Raw genomic sequence first — 22094 nt, 5'->3', positions numbered from 1 at the left:
TGGATGGAACTGGAAGGTATTATGCTAAGTGAAATTAGTCAGAGAAAGACAAAAATCATATGGCTTCACTCATATGAGGACTTTAAGAGACAAAACAGATGAACATAAGGGAAGGGAAACAAAAATAATATAAAAACAGGGAGGGGGACAAAACAGAAGAGACTCATAATTATGGAGAACAAACTGAGGGTTACTGGAGGGGTTGTGGGAGGGGGGATGGGCTAAATGGGTAAGGGGCACTAAGGAATCTACTCCTGAAATTGTTGTTGCACTAGATGCTAACTAATTTGGATGTAAATTTTTAAAAAAATTTTTAAGAAAAAAAAATAGTTCTTTCACATTCTTTTTTTGCCTCTAAGACCCCAAAACTAGCTCTCCCTGACAGTTGACCTTAACCTTATACTGAGGATTGGCCTAGAGAATCAGTAGACTTAACTCTTGAAACAACCCAGATCCTCAGTAAACAATGGCAGAAGTGTTTGTTGTTGTTTTGTTTTTAATAATAACCATTATCTGGCTGGAAAAGAGGGGATGGTATTGCCAGTCAGAAGACCGTTAACAGAATAAGTCATCATTTCAATTTATAATTTGCATAAATATGTTAAACTTTGTAACTGTTTGGTTTGAGGCATGAATCGAAAGTCACTTATGCATGCAATTTTTTAAGGACCTGAGAATAGATGCTAGGAAATCTCAATATTTAGTTTTAAGATTAGGTCATAAGTGATTTCAAGTCAAGGTTGAGAACCACTGGTTTTAAAGGAATTGGAATGGGAAACTGAATTAGGAAAGCATTATCATGGTCCCAGTTAGAAATAATGAAGACTTGAGTTAGGAAATCAACAGTGAGATATCCAGAGATAGAAGCAGCAGAACTTATGTCCCACAGAAAATTGAAAAGTGAAGTGAAAATGCCACCTTCCTAGAAGGGATGGTCCTAACCTCGAGACCAGACACGTTTGCCTTTGAAGAGAACCAAGTAGAGGGTCAACCACATTTGTGGGTGGGAGAAGGTCAAAGGTCAAAAACCTAGAAGAAGGAGAGTCTTTTGGCTATCGTGTCAGAAATTAAGGCCTGAAAAAAAAAAACAGCCTGACATTTATGAGTAGGATATGTGAATACCTCAAGCATAATTAAGAGTAAATGTAGTAATATGAAATAAGAGTAAACTTCAAAAGTGTTTCTGAAATATTCCTTGAGATATTTTTCTCATGGGTGCCTGGCTGGCTCTGTTGGTAGAGATTGTGATGCTTGATCTTGGGGTCTTGAGTTCAAGCCCCACTTTGGGCATAGAGTGTACTTAATTTAAAAAATAAAAAATAAATATTTTTCTCAAACATATGCTTATTGGATGTGTTCAAAGTTGTACTTTATAAAGAGGCACCTGGCTCAGTTGGTGGTGTGTACAGCTCTTGATCTCAGGGTTGTGGGCTCGAGCCCCACATTAGGTATAGAGATGACTTAAAAACAAAATCTTAAAAACATATATTGTACTTTAGAGTATGTCAGAATCCAAGAAAGACAACCAGACTTAAACAGAAAATAGGTTTTAGTCCCAGCTCCACCCTTCCAGCCAGGTAACCTGGGGTAAGCCACTTACCCAGTTCTCATTTTCCTAATCCATTAAGGGGGGATGACATTACACGGCTTACCTACTCCCTAGCATTGTCATCTGCATTAAACTGGATAACAAGTGTGAAAATGTAAAATATAGACCATTATGAAAATACTGGATTATTAGTATTGTTTTGCTGCTGTTCACAAGCACTTTAGTATTAAGAAGCTTTAGGCAATTTGTATTCCTAGTAAAGAGGTGTATGATAATACTGGGAAGTCCCAGGTACCCCTGTCTTCAGGGAGCTCTCTCAGGGAAAACAGGATAAGGAAATAAATAACTGTAAACACCATGGTATAAGTTCTGTGAGAGCCAGAATGAAATCACTAATGTATTTTTTTCTATTTATTTTTAAGATTTTATTTTAAGATTTAATATAAAATGTAATTTTAAGTAATCTCTACACCTAACATGAGGCTCGAACTCACAACCCTGAGATTAAGAGTTGCACATTCCACCAACTAAGCCAGCCGGTCACCCCTCAAATCACTAACATATTTCTAATGCCTAACTCAGTACCTGAAACCTAGTAGGCTCTGCTAAAATACATGTTTGAAAAACTGATGACGTATTATAACACAAGGTAAAAAGTCATATCATTAAAATACTACAATAATTTTGAGGAAGGAGAGATTCAAAGCCTGGTACATTGCCTGAATCATAGTAATAGACAAATAAATATAGGATGAATTATTAAATCATAAGGGAGATATCCCCAAAAGCTACTTTAGTTGACATGAAGCAAAAAGGAGCTGAAACCATATCAGATGCAAAATCTAGAAATAACAGCAAGTGAAAAATTATTTTTAAACCTAGAAGACGCTAAGTTGCTCGAGACCATGGAAATCAGAAAAAACAGTGATGGGTCAAAGGAGACACTCAGAAATGGTGTTACACCCAAGCTGATCATAGATTCACTGTCTTGATTACAGTTACGTCCCACCTAGGGCCAAAGGATTGCTTATGGTTGGATATGAAATTTGGTACTCAGTGTTCTGCTTTAAATGTAGCAGATGAAAGGATCCTGACCATGTTCTCTTCTGTCTGTAGGAATAGATAATCTCTATGAGAGGGCGCTTCACATCCGCAAACTCCTTCTGACCTTGCCTAGGTCCGTCCTTATCGTGATGAGGTACCTCTTTGCCTTCCTCAATCAGTAAGTACCCTAATGCTCTGCCAAAATGCCTGTCTTCCATTCCGTTTGCACTGCTCTGAATTCTGTTTTTGTTCTTGGATTCTGTAAAATGTACATTAGGTCCCATTTATCAGCAGAGTCGAAGAGGAGATGATTAAATGTAGACCAAAGTTATGTTTTTCCTCAGCAGATCAAGGTCATTGCATGATAGATGAAAGATGCAGAAACTGTGGCCTTACATGCAAAAATATACAAATATTACTAAAAAGAACACTTGTTCAGTGAAATACTTGTTTTTCCAACTTCCATCCAAAGCTAATGTCATGAATGTTTTTGTCAAAATGATGCAACCCACCTGCTCACTGCAGAAAATGTCTGTGATTTTTGATGTTGTAGTCAAGGGAGGAGTGCAACTATAGGTGCAAATTATATACAGATCCAAGAAAGTGTCTGCAATTCAATATAATGAGACCTCGTCAAGAAGAAGATACTTCTAAAAGTCTCTAAAACAATGTCACAGAACCCTTAAGATAATCACTGCCTTATTTTCAAAGAAACTTTATTGTTATAATTTAGGCAACTGGATTTTCATTTGCATTACTTTATAATAACAAAAATGGGGCCCATTATAAGACTATCTTCCTCAAGTCATATCTGAGAGTCCCCTTGGTATTCGATGATCGAAGGGGAGTAAGCTCAGGGAAATGCTTTCTCCATGTGGCACGGATTCTCCCTTCCTAAAATTAGGATATATTCTGTTCTCTACTTCATTAGACGTTTAAAGTTCTCAGAAGCCATGAGGACTTACTACAATCCTGCTAACCATTCCTGAAATCATACCCAGTCAGATTGACCCTGGAAACCAAGTATCATGGGGAAATGCTTGCAAGGAAGTAAAATATGCACAAGTGACAGTAGGAACCCATTTGTACAGAAGTCGCCACTGGAAATAAGCAGTATCTAGAGAGATGGATATACACTATGTGTAGGTTAAATAGATGGCTCTAAATTTTGCCTTTAAATAAGCCTAGTTACCCAGGCAGCTTTAAAAATCTGAAGGCTTGCTGACTATGGCAGGCAAGCTCGAGGGCTCCAAACCTCTGAGCGGGCTGCTGAGCAGCCTTGCCTAGGAAGCTTTCCACGGGCACCAGGACATCACGGAGTTGCTGCTGCGGAACCGGCTGTATGTGGAGGCATCACCTGAAGAGCTCTGCCCCTTTCTGGCGAAGATGAGGGGGATTCGTAGGTCTGTTGCATCTGTAGACAACCAACTGGAGGCATTCTTGACTGCTTAAACCAAATAGCAAGGTGGGGTCACATCTCAACAAGCTGCTGTCATTTACAAGCTCTGGAAGAGCCTAAGACAAAAATTCAAGAGAGCTTCATGAACCAGAGCCTGTTGGACAGTGGGCTTCGGGGCCTGAACGAGAAAGTTGACGGCAAATCACATCCAAAGCACTCAGCTCAAATACGCACCCCTGTTGCTATAATGAAGCTGGAAATAGGGACGTGGACAGGAGCCTGACTTTCTATGAATTCAGGAATTTGACCTGCTTTGCTGAAAATGGAATTGTTGAAGCAAAGGTGTTCATGATCCATCCCCAGTGACCTTGGGTTGGGTGTGTGTGTGTGTGTGTGTGTGTGTGTGTAAATCTTACTCCCTCATTAGTATTAAATCCTCAAATTCATAAAAAACAAAAATCTGGAGGCTTGCTGTCTTCACCTTTAATTGCTTCACTTCCCCCAGTATGAAGTGCCTTTTGCATTGCTGCTGGCCCTCTGCATGCTGTCCCCACCGAATTTTGCAGACACACCTGAGCAAAACCCACCATGAACCAAAAAACCACAGTAGACTAGGAAAGCAGACCATAAATCAAGAAAGTTCTCAAAACCAGGGGCGCCTGGGTGGTTCATTTGGTTAAGCATCCAACTCTTGTTTTCGGCTTAGGTCACGATCTCATGGTTCACGAGTTCGAGCCCCTGCAGTGATGACAGTGCAGAGCCTGCCTGGGATATTCTCTCTCTCTCTCTCTCTCTCTCTCTCTCTCTCTCTCTCTCTCCTTCTCTCTCTGCCCCTCCCCACTCGCTCTCTCGGTCTCTTTCTCAAAAATAAGTAAGTAAACTTTAAAAAAAACTTTTTTAAAAGGAAGTTCTCAACACCCGACTCGAACTCACCATGTATCTCAACAGAATAGCAAATGTGCCAGGAGTCAGCCGGCTGGCATTGCTTTCAGCATGTCTGCCCAAAGATGCCCCCGGCTTGCTACACCTGGCTTCATGCAGAGACCAGCCTCAGCCTCTAGGATAGGACGCGTGGGACAGGAATTTTGAGAAAAGAAATAACCTATTCTCTTTTAATTGTAAAGTTGAAACCTGGATAGCACATTTTTATATGAAGATTTTGCTCTTCGAGCCAGCACTAAATGAAAGACCCAGAAAGATGAATTGTGACTCCCTGTTGAGCTTATGTGTGTCTTTTGAAAATTAGACCATTCTTGCTCTGAATCTCACTTGTCCTCTGTGCATCCGTTTTCCAGATGATCTGTAACATGACCGTCCCCTTTATTGTGAACTTTTTTTAAAGAATGTCTGCTTGAGAAATGGCAGAAGGGAAAGACATATGTTAGCTGAGGAGATAATGCTTTTGTATTTTCGACTTTCTAGGCTATCAGTTCCAAAAAAGGGTAAAGTATCAGGTCATGTGGTATTTCAATGTCTTTTTGTCTGTCACCATCCCACAAATGTGGCTGAGTCTCTTTTTTCCTTCTTGCATTTGTCATCTGTTCACCTGGATTTTAGATGTCCTTTCAAGATTGGCATTTTCTTCACAAAAAGATAATGTCTCTAGCTTCTCCCTAGAGCAACACTTTGTGCACATGTTAGAGTAAAAAAGAGCAGACTTATTTTGAGGCCCTTGTGGAAAATACCTCACAGATACCCATGAGGTTGAATTTAGAAATTAGTTTGAGGCGACCAGAAATCTCCCCAAAGTTTGTCGTTTGCCAGCTTTAAAAGGAATGAGAGAACTGGGGATTCTTTTCCCTTGTCTTGCACTTAACAGTGTCTCTTCTGACATTGACAGGGTAGTGTTGGTGGTCTTACCCAAAAACACATCATAAAGCCCAGAGTTGGTTGCCTTCTTTCAGTGGTTTCAAAGAAAAGGTGCTTTGTTTTCCTCAAGGCTTTCCTCAAGATTTATGGGGAAAAAACTGAAATCTGAGATGTTTTTGATTAGTGGGAGGACAATTTTGACGACATCCATCAAGTTTTATGGAGCTCACTACTGACCTTCCCGGATTTACTTGAGTAGCATTTAGAGCCTGACCATAGTATTTACAAATGAAACTCATTTACTTGATCCTGGTCTCCATTGGAAGAGAAATTATCTTAAACTCTTGTGGCTTTGAAAAATGCCACCTAATTAAGTAAGTAGGATTTATATTCCCCTTTCAGTTTCTTTCTAGTTGAAAGTTTATAAGTTGCTTTACTTCCTTTGGAATTTGTTGAGCCAACTTAAAGTAGTATGGAACATCATCTTATTCTAATAACAAAAACCAAATAAAATGCTTTGGATCCCTATTTTCAAAATATAAAGTGTTTTGTTAAACATCAGTTTTCAGGGCACCTGGGTGGCTCAGTCAGTTAAGCATCCGACTTTGGCTCAGGTCAAGGTCTTGTGGTTCATGAGTTCAAACTCCTCGTTGGGCTCTGCACTTACAGCCTGGAGCCTGCTTTGGATTCTGTGTCTGGATCTCTCTCTGCCCCTCCCCTGCTCATTCTCTCTTTCTCTCTCTCCCTCCCTCTCTCCCTCTCTTTCTCTTTCTCTTTCTCAAAAATAAACAAACATTAAAAAAAAAAACAGTTTTGTTTTTTCTCTCTCGCCTTTTATAACTTTTCTTTTTTTCATAGCCTTTCACAGTACAGCGATGAGAACATGATGGACCCTTATAACCTGGCCATTTGTTTTGGCCCGACATTGATGCCCGTCCCAGAAATACAGGATCAAGTGTCTTGTCAGGCGCATGTGAATGAAATTGTCAAAACCATCATCATCCACCATGAAACTATTTTCCCGGATGCTAAAGAGCTGGATGGCCCTGTTTATGAGAAATGTATGGCTGGGGATGACTACTGGTAAGTCCAAGCATTTTAGTCTTTCCCCTGCCCTGGAAACATCATGGAAGTATACATATCAATTTAATTAAGAAAAAGAATTGACTGTAAGTTGCCAAAGATTCCAATTTTTAAAAAAAAAGAAGAAGCAGGAACGCTTCTTTAGATTAGATGAGAATACTAAGACCCATGACAGCGTGGCCTCTCACTAGGGAAATTCCTATTCATCCCTTCCCTTTTCCCTCAAGGATGACATCCTTTAAGATCTATCCACCCTATTGTAACTTCTGTAGAGAATAGTGGTTTTGAAACGTATCATATAGAGCTGTGCTAATTTTACTTTTATATCAAAGATAACTGATTGAACTGACAGATTTCAGTTTCATTCTGAAATAGTTTGGGCTGTAAGTATTTCAAGTTTATCATTTTAAAGGAGCCCTCTCAACCAAATATGTTTTCATTCTTATTTCCATTCTTACTAATAAATATTATCCTAACCAATTATAGTAGTAATGGTCGTTTTAAGCAAATTTATTTTAATCCTTGAACCCCTACTGTGTGCCAGCTCCTTGGTGCATGTGATCACTTTATACACTAACCACTCTACCAAGTAAAGTGAGGCCAAGAAGCCTGTCCAATGACTAATTGTAACTGGAGGCAGCCCAGGTCTGTCTGATTCCAAAGCCCACATGACCCTTCCCACTCAACAGCTGCCTCCCAGCCCACTTCAGAAACTGTTCTGTGCAGCTCAGATCCAGGAGCAGCTGGAAAGAGACCTATGTAAACCCATTCTGGACGCTCCTCAGGACACATCCCATTGCCTCACCGGGGATTAAGTAGAAGGTAGCTGAAAGATCCTAAGTACCTGAAAGTACACCTAAACCATAATAATGGGCTTAAAACACATTACGATTGGCTTATGCCTTAAGAAAACTGAAGATTAACTATTTCCAGAAGCACTTCTTTCTAAATTAACAACAAACCATGATAGATTCCAGTTCTGTGGTGTAGCCAGCAATTTTACACGTGAAATTCGAGTTTAAAAATATTCACTTGAGCACTTACTATGTGCAAGGTACTGACTGATCTTGGCTCTAGGAAGATAAATGTATAAAACTCAGCCCTGGCGAGATGCATAATTTTATCTTCAGAGTCATACTTACCGCAAAGCCAGTATCTTAGCACTTGCAAATATTCAGGGCCATATCAGTAAGTTTTGCTCTTACTCCTTTTATCAAAGAGCGATATGTGGAGGCCCGGTCAATATTATCTGATGTGTTGTATCCTACAACTTTTGTGGTCACCACTTTTCCACAAACAGGGTAAAGTCCCTAATAAGGAGGCTTGCAGCCAGTCACCTGTGCTTGATTGTGTCCTTTTCCCATTCATAGTGTTTCCACGGGCAATCGCTCATTTTAAACAGAAGTCAGTGATAAAGCGGTTACTCTTTCTCGCCAACACCAGCAACTTAAGTGGGCTTTTACAGCAATGTCAGGTTTCTCTTTGTGGTAGATGCATCCCATTCACCAGCACATATTTGAGGAGTGTGGTAGTGTTAAAGGGTAAGTTTTTAAAAAGAATAAAATCGTGAGTCTCACGAATCTAAAATGAACACGTGTCAGAAGATGGGAAAGATACTACGGTCGATTCAAAGCAGAAATCAAAGAGCCATCAATTTATATGCAGTAAGGAATAGTGACACGAATTTACAAAAACTGGTGTAGCCATAGCACAATAATCGCACTCCGCTAGAATTCAGCCAACTTTAACTTCTGTGGATACGAATGACCAGTCAAAGATGAAGGACCTAGACTCCCATAAGACCAGATAATCCTTGGAGGCTCCAGCGTCTAATGGAAAGGCTCTCCAGTAACTGACTCTTTTGCCATTCCAAAGTCCTACATCTTTACATAGGGTAGCACTTGTTCATTTTTGAAATTCTTCCTTTGGCTTTACATGAATTTCTGTTTGCACTTGGCAGTGACAGCCCATACAGTGAGCACGGTACACTGGAGGAAGTGGATCAGGACGCTGGTACGGAGCCCCACACCAGTGAAGACGGTATGCCCTTGGACCCACACCGTTATAAAACTAATCTTAATACCCACTTTTTTGGGAAGTGTTTATATTAAGAATTCAGTAGCTACAAAAGAATATTAACAAAACGTATGTAAGATATGAAAAATAATATTACAATGAGCACCACAGACCACCACCAAGTTTAAGAAAAAAGACAGCATCATCTTTGCACTTCTCCATTACCATTGCCTTCCTTACTCCCTCAGGGGTAACCACTATATGTTTGTTTTTAAATGGTTTATTGTTTCATTTTCTATTTTCTTTTTTTATTCAATGTTTATTTTTTTTTTAAGTAAAAAAATTTTTGTAATGTTTAGAGAGAGAGAGAGACAGAGAGTGAGTGGGGGAGGGGCAGAAAGAGAGGGAGACACAGAATCCGAAGCAGGCTCCAGGCTTCGAGCTGACAGCACAGAGACCGATGCAGGGCTTGAACCCATGAACCGCAAGATCATGACCTGAGCCTACGTTGGATGCTTAGCCAACTGAGCCACCCAGGTGCCCCCTTTAATGTTTATTTTTGAGAACGAGAGACAGCGTGGGAGAGGGGCAGAGAAGGAGTGAGAGAATCCCAAGCAGACTCTGCACTGTGAGCTATCAGCAGGGCTCAAACCCTCAAACCTTGAGATCGTGACCTAAGCCAAAATCAAGAGTTAGACTTTCAACAGACTGAGCTACCCAGGGGCCCCTCATTTTCTATTTTCCTGAACTTTCTGTAAATAGAATCCTACTGTAAAGAGTTGTCATGATTATTTTCCACTCAGTATTACACTCCTGTGACTCACCCACATTGTTGCGTGCAGTTATAATCATTTTATTTTACAGCTGTATAATATCCCATTGTATTTCCTTTGTTATTGGTGAATATGTGAGGTGTCTCTATTTTTTGCCCTTAAAAACAGTGCTGCTATGAGTATTTTGAACGTGTATGCTTTCGCAGTACTGCAAACAAACAGGAGTTTCTCCAGGATATACGCACCTAGGAGTAAGCATGTTTTCAACTTGACTGGATAAAGCCACACTATTTTTGAAAAGAGTTCTAGGGGCGCCTGGGTGGCTCGGTCGGTAGGTGTCTGACTTCGGCTCAGGTCATGATCTTGCGGTTTGTGAGTTCGAGCCCCGCTTTGGACTCTGTGCTGACAGCTCAGAGCTTGGAGCCTGTCTTCAGATTCTGTGTCTCCCTCTCTCTCTGCCCCTCCCCTGCTCATGCTGTCTCCCTCTCTTTGTCTCAAAAAGAAATAAAACATTAAAAGAAAAAAAAAAAGAGTTCTAATTATATACACCACACCAGCAATGTGTTGGTCTTCCGGTTGGATGTATCCATCCACACTTTATTGTATCAATATCAAACATTATAATCTTTGCCAGTATTGTCAGTGTGATGGTATCTTGTGATTTTAATTTGCATTTCTCTGATTACTGATGAAGGTGTTATTTTGCGATATAGAGTATTAATAGAAAATTTGATGTATAGTAACTGCCACAGATCAGGAGGTGATTACCACTGAAAAGCTACTTTGTTACAGTACCCAAGAGAAAAGGTACATCATGCCTCATGTGGCCACAGGGAAATGCACCAGGGTCGGTCAGAAGGCAGCTGTAGAAAGAACAGGTAGGCAGGAGTCTTTGCTGTGGTTTCCACGGGAAGCAACAGGCAGGGCAAGGTAAGCGGGTTTCAGATTGGCTAGTTTGAGTAATTTCAGCGGGCTCTGGATTATAGGTGTTGTCTCTTGTCAGGAGATTACCTGGCACAGGAGATTAGGACAGGTGGATAGTGACCCCAAGGAGGTGGTTGGGGTGTTGGGGCTCTGGATTGGTGGGTTTGTATTTGAAAAGCACACCAGGTGAGTGATTTACATTATCTGTAGGAATTGGTAAACCTTGGGAGGGATAGTCCCTCCCAAGGCCTTGGATGTCAGAATATAGAAAATAAAAAATACAGTTCATATAGCTAGCTATACTTTACTAACTTTTACATGCTTCACTTTTTTTGTGAAATTTCTGTCAAGTCTTTTGCCCATTTAGGTCCCATTTGCCCACTGTTAGTTTCTCTGGGCTTTTTTTTTTTTTGCTTGTCTTAGTTTGATTGGGCTTTGGTTTTTTTCTTATTTCTAAGAGTTCTTTGTGGGTCTGGATCGGGTCTGGTATTGTGTATATGTTTTGCAAATATCTTGTGCTCTGTAATTTGTCTTTCATGTGCTTATTATTACATCTTTTGCTAAACAAGGAGATTTTAAAGAAGTTACCAATCTTTTCCTTCATGGTTGCTTCCCTTTGTGTCTCCTTTAAGAAATCCTTCTGTGCCCAGAGGTAATGAAGATAATTCCCCCATATTCTTTTTTAAATCCTTTCAGGTTTTGTTTTTCACACATAGGTCTTTAATCTACCAGGAATTTCTTTGAGGGTATGGTGTGAGGTTGGGGTCCATTCCTTTTTCTTCATGTGGATGCACTATTGTCCCAACATTAATTGTTCTTTCTCCACAGCTCTGCACAAATCACATGACCTCTCTGAACAAGTCTGTTTCTGGGCTCTCTCCTTTCCACTGGTCTACTTGTCTATCCCTCCTCTCTTAATTTTGATACTTTTTAATAAATCTTAATATTTGGCAAATCAAGACCTTTGACTGTTCTCCTTAGCAATTCTTGATCTTTACAACTTCACTTAAATTTTAGACTCAGTTTTTCAAGTTCTTAAACAAAAACGAAAACCTCTTGGGTTTTGATTGCAGTTGGACTGATTCTATGTATGTTAATGTGGAGAGAATAGATATTTTTATAATATTCAGTCTTCCAGTCGACAAACATATTGAATGTCTCTCAATACACGTTTATACTTTTCTCTTTAGAGATCATTTTTTTTGCAGGGGCAGAGAGAGGGGCAGAGAGAGAGGGAGACACAGAATCTGAAACAGGCTCCAGGCTCTGAGCTGTCAGCACAGAGCCCGACACGGGGCTTGAACCCACGGACCGTGAGATCATGACCTGAGCCGAAGTCGGACGCTTAACCGACCAAGCCACCCAGGCGCCCCAACACTTTTTTTCATTTTAACAGGTTTTTTTTTTTTTTAACAGTATTTATTTAAAGTCATATATAAGATTACTTTATTCCTTCATTTTCTCATTAGTTTCTTCCTTATATTTGCCCTTTTCCTTTCCTACTTGGCAAGATTTGGCTTTCTGTTCAAGGTCCTTGTCCAGGTTGAGTCTAGTGATAACCACCTGGCCGGGGTGAACGCCCACGTGGACAGTTGTGCCGTGCGCCCTCTCCCTCTGTACTTGTTCAGCGTAGATGACGTATTTCTTCCCGTAAACCTGGGCTACTTTGCCAATTTGCCTTTGTAGTGTCCTCCTACAACCTGAACTTCATCATCCTTTTGGATGGACATGGATCAAACATCAAACATACTTCTCTCTCAGCTCTGTGGAAAGAGGGGAAGACATAATCTTCCCGCAAATGTGGAAAGATGCATTGTAATGCCTTTTGTGGTTCTTGCTCCATTCAGAAGTCACCAAAAGATTGAACATCATTTTGGCCACTTCAGCCGTGGCCATACAAGACATTTTTTAATATGAACATATAAAGCTGTCAGTTTTCTCTTAGTACTTCCTTAGCTATATGCATGATCCTTTTATTTTCTCTTCAGCTGTGACTAATCTGCTTTAAAGCCATCCATTGCATTTATATTTTTTGTTTTTTTCTACAAGTTGTTTGGTTCACTTTCCTATCTGCTGCTTAATCATTCTTTTTTTTTTTTTTTAATTTTTTTTTTCCAACGTTTATTTATTTTTGGGACAGAGAGAGACAGAGCATGAACGGGGGAGGGGCAGAGAGAGAGAGGGAGACACAGAATCGGAAACAGGCTCCAGGCTCTGAGCCATCAGCCCAGAGCCTGACGTGGGGCTCGAACTCACGGACCGCAAGATCGTGACCTGGCTGAAGTCGGACGCTCAACCGACTGCGCCACCCAGGCGCCCCTGCTTAATCATTCTTTGTAGTTGTTTGCTCTTTCCTCATATTAATCCTTTCCATCGTTACAAATTGTGATTCTGATCATTCTAATATCTGCATTCTTCCTGGATTTGTTTTTGTTGTCTCTTGCTCATTGAGTCTGATTTTCCAGAGTGGTTTGTACATTTTTATGTGTTCCTCCAAAAAATCTTCTCATTTACTTCTGCCTGGGGCATAACCAACTTGGGACCATATTGAATTTTTAGCTTCAGGTTTTCCAGGCCACCCAAGTTGTGTGATTTTTAACTGCAAACCTGCCTGAGGACTGGAATGTGGTTGGGGTTCTTGGAGATGATTTGTTCCAAGGTTTGAGATAGATTCTTTTTTTTTAAGTCTGGGAGGGGACAGTGGTGATGTATACAGTCTATGGAGAAGTATGGAGGGCAGGAAGGGAGGATGATTTCTAGCCCTAGGAATTCACGGTGACACTGCGAGCGTGATCTTTTGTGGAGGGGGCTTACATTGTCCAAACTTAGTAGACCCTTGATTTCGTTTTTTGTCCAAAATGAAAGCTTAAGTTAACCCAGCAGGGAAAGTGCCCTCAAGGCAAACTCTGACTCACATTTTCTAGTGTTCTGTTTACCTCACTGCGTTCCCATTTCGTTGAGTTTTTTGTCTTTGATATTCCCTACTACGGTGGTAGCTTCTTAATGCAATTACAAATATTTCTTTTTAATCCCAAGATTTTTCATTCATTTCAGCAAGAGGGTAATCAGGATGTCTCATGTCCACCCTCTGCTTTAAAAAAAAAAAAAAAGTTTGTTTCTAAAAGTAGGATGAACTGACATTTTCAGAACTTCATTTAGAAGAAATTCTTCACAGTGAGAGCTTCTACTTCTGTGATGTTGCTTTTGAAAGTCTCTGAGCCCTACCCTTGCCACCATGCCTTCTTTTTACTCGAGTTTCTTTCTTTCTCCGTGTGATTTATTCCTTTCTCACCGATGACTTCTCTGTCTCCTTCAGAGTATTTCCCTAGTGGCAGGAAAAGCTAAGACAAAGCCCCAGCCGTCTCTCTTCCTAAACATCAGTCTCCCCACCATGCCATCTGTTAGTTGTTCTTACCTCTTGACTACAAAAGAGAAGCTTTGCTGAGAGCTCTGTGTTTTCGATAATGTTTTAACCATGTTCACCTGATTTTGCTGGAAAAGAAAGCATTGCGTACAAAGGACAGATATCCTTGCCCACAGCCAACCTGTAAAGTTCTGTAACTAAATTAACTAGCGTATTGATTATCTTTGTGATCCCCCGGGTATTGTATTTTCTTTTGTCCGTCATGATATCACTAGAGAAGGATAGTTTTTGTTTCTGAAAGAGAGGCTGTCATAGAACGAAACCAGCACCTACAAGGGCAGTGGGTAACAGATCTAGAAGGGACAGTGCCAGGGACAGCAGGTGCCCAAGAGAAAATGTGAGGTACTAGCATTTTGTATAAAATGACAAGAAATGGAAATCTAAGACTTGATAGTTCTGGGCAGTCAGAGAAATCAGCTGCACTGAATTGTCCCCCCATTGCACAGTTATAATAGCCATGCAGGAAAATGAAGTTATCGTGTTCACTCTTACTGTTACTGATAACAGCAACATTCTGTAGAGTCTCTGCAGGACCTTAGAGGACCATGTGACTCTCTGTGAAAGGACCATGTGACTCTGCCATGCCCTAAGATTGATTTGCTCTGCAGTGAGTAGACTGAGATGTGTAGAAGTAGCTTATTGATGGACACTTGGCTCTGGAATGACTCCCTGAGGAGTAGAAAGAGTCAAAATAATGAAATTGCTCAGAATTACTAGTTGATACGGAATTACCAATAAAAATGTACTTCTGATTCATCTGGTCATTCTTTCATAATCTCTCCACATTTGAATTAAATAAACAGTCTGATAATCCTGTTGCTAGTTGTTTCAAGAAATAAAAAGAGATAACAAGCATTAGAGTGCATGATTATGAAATTAGGATAAAATGCATAAGTATCTGTTAAATAGTCTTAAATAGCCCTTGGCCAGCATTGACAGTGTATGACTAAATGTCTAATTAATGTCTAATTAATGTCTAAAGAACCTTAATGGTTCTTTCTTCATTTCCCTCTGACAAGTACGTAAACTGTACACTATTTTGTGGGCTGGTATCTTCCCATTGTTTTTTTCAGTAAAATGAAATTCAACTTTACATGGGCATGTTCACATAGGAATTTGAGACCTGCATGTCATAAAGTTCTTTTTAACAAATGGGCATGTCTTCTTTCCTCCCTGGATACGTTTATTCATGTCCCCTGTACCATGGACATGTTTATTTCTGTTCCTAAAGGAGAACTGGCATTTAAAAAAAATTGGCATCAGTCATCTCTGACTTATTCTTTATCTGCAATTTGAGAACAAACTATACAGTCATTCTCTTTAAATATGAAGTTATAGTCCCTCCTCTATGGAGCAGGTTTGTAGATATTTAATAAAGCTGTTATTCATATTGTTTTAATAATATAATTTTAGGAGGGAATACTAGCATGCTAACATGCAATCTAAAAGTTATAGTCAGGGGCGCCTGGGTGGCGCAGTCGGTTAAGCGTCCGACTTCAGCCAGGTCACGATCTCGCGGTCCGTGAGTTCGAGCCCCGCGTCGGGCTCTGGGCTGATGGCTCAGAGCCTGGAGCCTGTTTCTGATTCTGTGTCTCCCTCTCTCTCTGCCCCTCCCCCGTTCATGCTCTGTCTCTCTCTGTCCCAAAAATAAATGTTGAAAAAAAAAAAACTTTAAAAAAAATAAAAAATAAATAAATAAATAAAAGTTACAGTCAGTTGTTAAAGGACTTAAACTGTTGTTTTAAAATTATTCTTCACCTACTTTGCTGAGAAGTATACTATATGTAAATCATAGCATTGTGATTCTGCCATATGAAATATTCCCCTTAAACATTAACCACTAGCAAAAAGATGGAGCGATTTTTTGTCTTTATTTTTAATGCATAGCTGAAATTCATCTAGGCTCTTTCATAGAAGGTAAACCCTAAGCTTTTTTAATATGTTTTTTGATTTTTATGCTTTTGCCTTATGTGGCCCAGAGAACATTTGAATTTTTTTTTTAATTCTTTTTTTTTTTTAATTTTTTCAATTTACATCCAAGTTACTTAGCATATAGTGCAACAGTAATTTCAGGAGTAGATTCCTTAATGCCCCTTACCCATTTAACCCATCCCCCTTCCCACAACCCCTCCAGTAACCCTCTGTTTGTTCTCCATATTTAAGTCTCTTATGTTTTGTCCCCCTCCCTGTTTTTATATTATTTTTGCTTCCCTTCCCTTGTGTTCATCTGTTCTGTGTCTTAAAGTCTTCATAGGAGTGAAGACATAAGATATTTGTCTTTCTGTGACTAATTTCACTTAGCATAATACCCTCCAGTTCCATCCACGTAATTGCAAATGGCAAGATTTCATTCTTTTTGATTACCGAGTAATACTCCATTGTATACAAATACCGTATCCTTTTTATCTGTTCATCTGCCAGTGGACATCTGGGCTCTTTCCATACTTTGGCTATTGTTGATAGTGCTGCTATAAACATGGGGGTGCATGTGTCCCTTCGAAACAGCACACCAGTATCCCGTGGATAAATGCCTAGTAGTGCAATTGCTGGGTCGTAGGGTAGTTCTATTTTTAGTTTTTTGAGGAACCTCCATATTGTTTTCCAGAATGGCTGCACCAGTTTGCATTCCCACCAACAATGCAAAAGAGATCCTCTCTCTCCGCATCCTCGCCAACATCTGTTGTTGCCTGAGTTGCTAATGTTAGCCATCCTGACAGGTGTGAGGTGGTACCTCATTGTGGTTTTGATTTGTATTCCCCTGATGATGAGTGATGTGGAGCATTTTTTCATGTGTTGGTTGGCCATCTGGATGTCTTCTTTGGAGAAGTGTCTATTCATGTCTTTTGCCCATTTCTTCACTGGATTATTTGTTTTTTAGGTGTTGAGTTTGAGAAGTTCTTTATAGATTTTGGATACTAACCCTTTATCTGATATGTCGTTTGCAAATATCTTCTCCCATTCTGTTGGTTGCCTTTGAGTTTTGCTGATTGTTTCCTTCGCTGTGCAGAAGGTTTTATCTTGATGAGGTCCCAGTAGTTCATTTATGCTTCTGTTTCCCTTGCTCTGGAGATGTGTTGAGTAAGAAGTTGCGCAGCCAAGATCAAAGAGGTTTTTGCCTGCCTTCTCCTCAAGGATTTTGATGGCTTCCTGTCTTACATTGAGGTCTTTCATCCACTTTGAGTTTATTTTTGTGTATGGTGTAAGAAAGTGGTCCAGGTTCATTCTTCTGCATGTCGCTGTCCAGTTTTCCCAGCACCATTTGCTGAAGAGACTGTCTTTATTCCAATGGATATTCTTTCCTGCTTTGTCAAAGGTTAGTTGGCCGTATGTTTGTGGGTCCATTTCTGGGTTCTCTATTCTGTTCCATTGATCTGAGTATCTGTTCTTGTTCCAGTACCATACTGTCTTGACGATTACAGCTTTGAATACAGCTTGAAGTCCGGGATTTGAATTTATTAAGTGAGAAAGAAGCTTAGTTGACTATCCAAGGATTTCTTATGCAGTTATTCCATACAAGATATTAAAGATACTTTAGGAATCTTTGGGGAAAAATTAACTGTTTTAAATGGGAATGTACATTACCAAGCAAAATAGAAGACAATTTCCTGAGAAAATATTTGACAGATGGACAGGTTTTAATCTATTACATGTGCATGTATTCTAGAGTATTTAGAAAGTAATACACTCTCAGTTTATAGTAAATTGAGGTATTGCTCATTGCTTATACATTTCTCTAAACATTTAGCTCTTGTATTGGCCCTTTCTGTGTATAATTGATTAGAAGTTTACTTATCTGTTGTTGATAGCAGGGATGAAGGATGGGGGCGGGGGGGGGATAGTAGAAGATGGGAGGAAAGATCATAAGCCCCAGAATCAAAGGGCTTTTTGCAAAAGCTCAATGACAAAAAGCATCTCTTATAGTTGTTTTGTTCAGTTTGTCCTCTTAATTGCTTTCAACTGTTGTGATCAGAATTAGATCAGCACTGAAATTCCATTTCTAGTTCAATAACTTTAATTTTTAATTTTGAAATCATTGTAGGTTCACATCTAGTTGTGAGAAATATTACAGAGAGATCCCACGTACTCTCCTCCCAGCTTCCCTCCATGGTAAAATTTTACAAAACTGTAGCATAATACCACAGCCAGGAAATTGACATTGACACAACCCATCAGCCATATTCACGTTTCACCAGGTTTTCATGCACTCATCTGTGCGCTTCCCTTTTATAGCCGTGGCCATTTCTTTCCAACCTCTGGCAACCACTAATCCGTTCTGCATCTTGATTATTATGTCATTTCAAACATGCTGTATAAGTGGCATCATACAGTATATAACCTTTTGAGACTGGTTTTTTTTTTTTTTTCACTCACCATAATTCCCTTGAATATCTTTTGATCTCTGGATAATTGGGGCACCTGAATGGCTCAGTCAGTTAAGCGATTCTTGGTTTCAGCTCAGGTCATGATCTCACAGTTACGTGAGTTCGAGCCCCATGTCAGGCTCTGTGCTGATAGTGTGGAGTCTGCTTGGGATTCTGTCTCCTCTGTCTCTGCCCCTCCCCCACTTGTGCTGTCTCTGTTTCTCTCAAATAAACTTAAAAAAAATTTTTTTTGATCTCTGGATAATATAATTTGTGAATCTGGTCTCTTAATTTGGGTACAGGACAGTCTAAGTTGTGCTTTTTTCATAGGTAACTAGAATTTGTTACTGATACTGGAGAAAACAAAGTTATTTTACTGTTGGTGGTAGTTTGGAAGATTTGATAATGCCAGAAAAGTACAGGAAGAAATTAAATGTACTCACATAATATTTAATGTGCTGATTTTTATAAACCTCATTTTTCTTTGAATAAGCAAATAAAGCCTAAACTCCCTTGTGTTCTGGGATACTGACTTTCCCATGTTATCCATGGTTATTAACATGCTACACGGGAACTCCATCATTGTCAAAATACTATTGGAGCTATTGTGGAGGATATTACAGCCCAAGGAGAGATCTCATATATCATGTTGCAAAGTGTTAAATATTTTTTATTAAACTGTCATTATACCTCTGGTAAGAGGCTGTGGAAATTAAGGTCCAATGTTCAATTTTTCTTTGCCTGAAAAACTGACCACAGCAAGAGACTGTTTTTCTGTATCGCTTTTAACAGCCCTATTTTGTCCTACATTGATGATTTGTTCATTACCTTGTTCAGTCTGGATATTTAAATGGCCGTGTTTATTGCCAAGGCCTCATATGGAACTTTCACATAGTGTTTCATGCTCTTCTAACAGCTCTGGTCCCTCTTTGTTTTCCGGTGTGTTCTTTGTAGAATGTGAGCCAATAGAAGCGATAGCCAAGTTTGACTACGTTGGGCGATCCGCCAGAGAACTGTCCTTCAAGAAGGGCGCCTCCCTGCTGCTGTATCACCGCGCGTCTGAGGACTGGTGGGAAGGAAGACACAACGGCATTGATGGGCTCGTGCCTCATCAGTACATAGTGGTGCAGGATATGTGAGTAGTGCCAGCTTCTATCGCCAAGTGCTCCCTTCAGAAGATTCCAGCCACTGTCCTTAAACTGACCTTGGTCTTTGAGGAACAGAGCAGAAGGGATCGCAGAGCCCAGACCTCTGAGCTGGGAACAGTTCTTTGCCTTGCTATTGGGTCTTTGCTAACGGTCCTTCAGGACCAGCAGGTTTTCATTTTGCAAACACCACCAGGAGGTTTGGAGCAAAGGCTAGGGAGAGATGCCTTTTGAAACTTTCAGGCTCTTAGAAGAATAATCCTTGCAGAGAATAGCTTTAAGAGCTGTAGTAACCACTGCTGGTTCCAAAACCAGAGGTTATCATCTCTTGCTGTCTGACCACTGTTTCAATTCAGATTCCCCAGAGGGAAGATACTGACCTAAAGTCTAAAGAGAATCATCTCCAGCCTTCTTCTTTTTTTTTTTTCAATATTGCTGTAATTTTTTTAATGTTTGTTTATTTATTTTGAAAGAGAAAAGAGAAAGAGTGCAAGCAGAGGAGAGGCAGAGAGAGAAGGAGAGAATCCCAAGCGGGCTTCAGGCTGTCAGCACAGAGCCTGACATGGGGCTTGATCTTGGGAGCCATGAGATCATGACCTGAGCTGACCAACTGAGCCACTGCTGCACCCCTGCTATAATTTTTGGGGAGGTTTATTTATTTATTTTGGGGGTGGGGGACAGAAGGAGAGGGAGAGAGAGCCAAGCAGGCTCTGCACAGAGCCCAGTAGTGCAAGGCTTGACCTCACAAACCATGAGATCATTGCCTGAACCAAAATCCAGAGTCAGATGCTTAACCACCTGAGCCACCCAGGCACCCCTTAATATTGCTATAATTTAAAAATATTTAAAGAGATGAGAAGATGCTTATAACGTATTAAGTAAAAGAAACAGGTTGCAAAATTATACATACAATATAATTCCTATTTTGTGAATATATTTCCTAGTACAGCAATTTAAGAGCAGTTTTTCAAGGGAAAGAGAAATATACCACATGAAATGCCTATTACGATTAAATCATTCAACCTAATTTTAGAGATGTTAAAATGTGTCTTGGAATCCAAGAAATGTTATGTGCATTTTATACAGACATGCAGTGATATGTATCTAAGCCACATAAACATATAAGTAACTATAGTATAAATACCATACATATATATGCAGACATCATAGATATGTACCCAGGCATAGATAAAAAGTATAGAAGGATATTTTCTAAAGTTCTAGCAGTAGTTGTGTCTGGTTGTTACGTCCTATTATGGGTGATTGTGATACTGCTCTTTTTTGTATATCTGAATCTTCCAGTTTACCAATGAAACTGTATTATTTTTATAATGAAAAAGTCGTGTTGGTAAGAAAGACTTATAATACGTAAATGCCATCACTTATTTTTTTGTTCCCATTCGTCTAGCAAAAGACCCTCACTCTTGCTTCTCATTGTTTCAGGGATGATACGTTTTCAGACACTCTGAGCCAGAAAGCTGACAGTGAGGCCAGCAGTGGGCCAGTCACTGAAGACAAGTCTTCATCCAAGGACATGAACTCCCCAACAGACCGTCACCCTGACGGCTATTTAGCCAGGTAGGTGGAATCTGATCATCAAGCTGCTGAACCTCCACTTTTCCAAGGACTTTGAGCAGCCACAGGACCCGAAGCTTTGTGGTATTACCCAGTGTGATAAGCTCTCCTATTTTCTCTCTCTTTTTGTGTATGTCTAGACAGAGAAAAAGAGGAGAACCACCCCCTCCAGTAAGGCGTCCTGGCAGGACCAGTGATGGCCATTGTCCCCTCCACCCCCCACATCCTCTTTCCAACTCCTCCGTTGACCTGGGGTCCCCAAACTTGGGCAGTCACCCCCGGGGCCTGCTGCAGAACCGTGGCCTCAACAATGACAGTCCTGAGAGGAGACGCCGGCCCGGCCATGGGAGCTTGACCAATATCAGCCGACACGACTCCCTCAAGAAGATCGACAGTCCTCCTATTAGAAGGTCCACATCATCAGGGCAATACACAGGCTTCAATGACCATAAGCCATTGGACCCAGAGACGATCGCTCAGGTAGGATGCATTTAATGGAATGTTGCATGCTGTGTACCTGGAGTATGATGAAGGAGGTATGCAGGATTTCCTTTTTGTAGCCATGTTGTTTTGTACAGAACCAGCTAAAGAAAACAAAGAAATGAGCTCCTTCTTTAAAGCCTGACTAAGGGTCTCTTTAGAAGAACCATTTGTTACTGGAAGGACCCAAGTGATCAGGTTCATATTGATTTAAATAGAAACATGGCAGAAATGTAGGACCCATGGCATTTAAACACATCATTGCTAAGGAGTTAGAAAAGTCTGGAAAAGAATAATAATGAAGAAGGACCAGCCCTACTGGATCCTGAATGCGTGCCAAAGATAATAAAATAGACAAATTGATAGAAAGAATGGAGAGCCCAGAAATAAATAAATGTTAGTGTATGATAAATATGACCCTTTCAACTTAAGACAAACAATGGATTAGTCAATAAATAAATGGAGAAATAATGGTTAACTGTTTGAAGAACATCAAGTCTGAATCCTATGTC

At 40.1% G+C, this 22094-nt stretch overlaps 1 protein-coding gene and 1 pseudogene across 2 annotated transcripts in view; one reads left to right on the top strand and one right to left on the bottom strand.

Annotated features, from left to right (window-relative positions):
• The window catches only part of SRGAP1 (SLIT-ROBO Rho GTPase activating protein 1), a 284228-nt gene that overhangs the window by 253406 nt on the left and 8728 nt on the right, over nucleotides 1-22094 (top strand). For both annotated transcript variants that reach the window (XM_040491526.1, XM_040491525.1), the window contains exons 16-21: nucleotides 2666-2771; nucleotides 6660-6884; nucleotides 8845-8924; nucleotides 19337-19517; nucleotides 20971-21105; nucleotides 21243-21582. In XM_040491526.1, coding sequence (XP_040347460.1) covers nucleotides 2666-2771; nucleotides 6660-6884; nucleotides 8845-8924; nucleotides 19337-19517; nucleotides 20971-21105; nucleotides 21243-21582 — 1067 coding nt within the window. The remainder of the gene's footprint in view (nucleotides 1-2665; nucleotides 2772-6659; nucleotides 6885-8844; nucleotides 8925-19336; nucleotides 19518-20970; nucleotides 21106-21242; nucleotides 21583-22094) is intronic.
• On the bottom strand, nucleotides 12043-12469 carry LOC121040829 (60S ribosomal protein L26-like; annotated as a pseudogene).

The sequence above is a fragment of the Herpailurus yagouaroundi genome, unplaced genomic scaffold (assembly GCF_014898765.1).
Source record: "Herpailurus yagouaroundi ecotype Mexico unplaced genomic scaffold, PumYag 182, whole genome shotgun sequence".
Taxonomy (NCBI): Eukaryota; Metazoa; Chordata; class Mammalia; order Carnivora; family Felidae; genus Herpailurus; species Herpailurus yagouaroundi.
The sequence above is the reverse complement of the archived record's forward strand: the minus strand, read 5'-3'. Positions and strand labels throughout refer to the sequence as shown.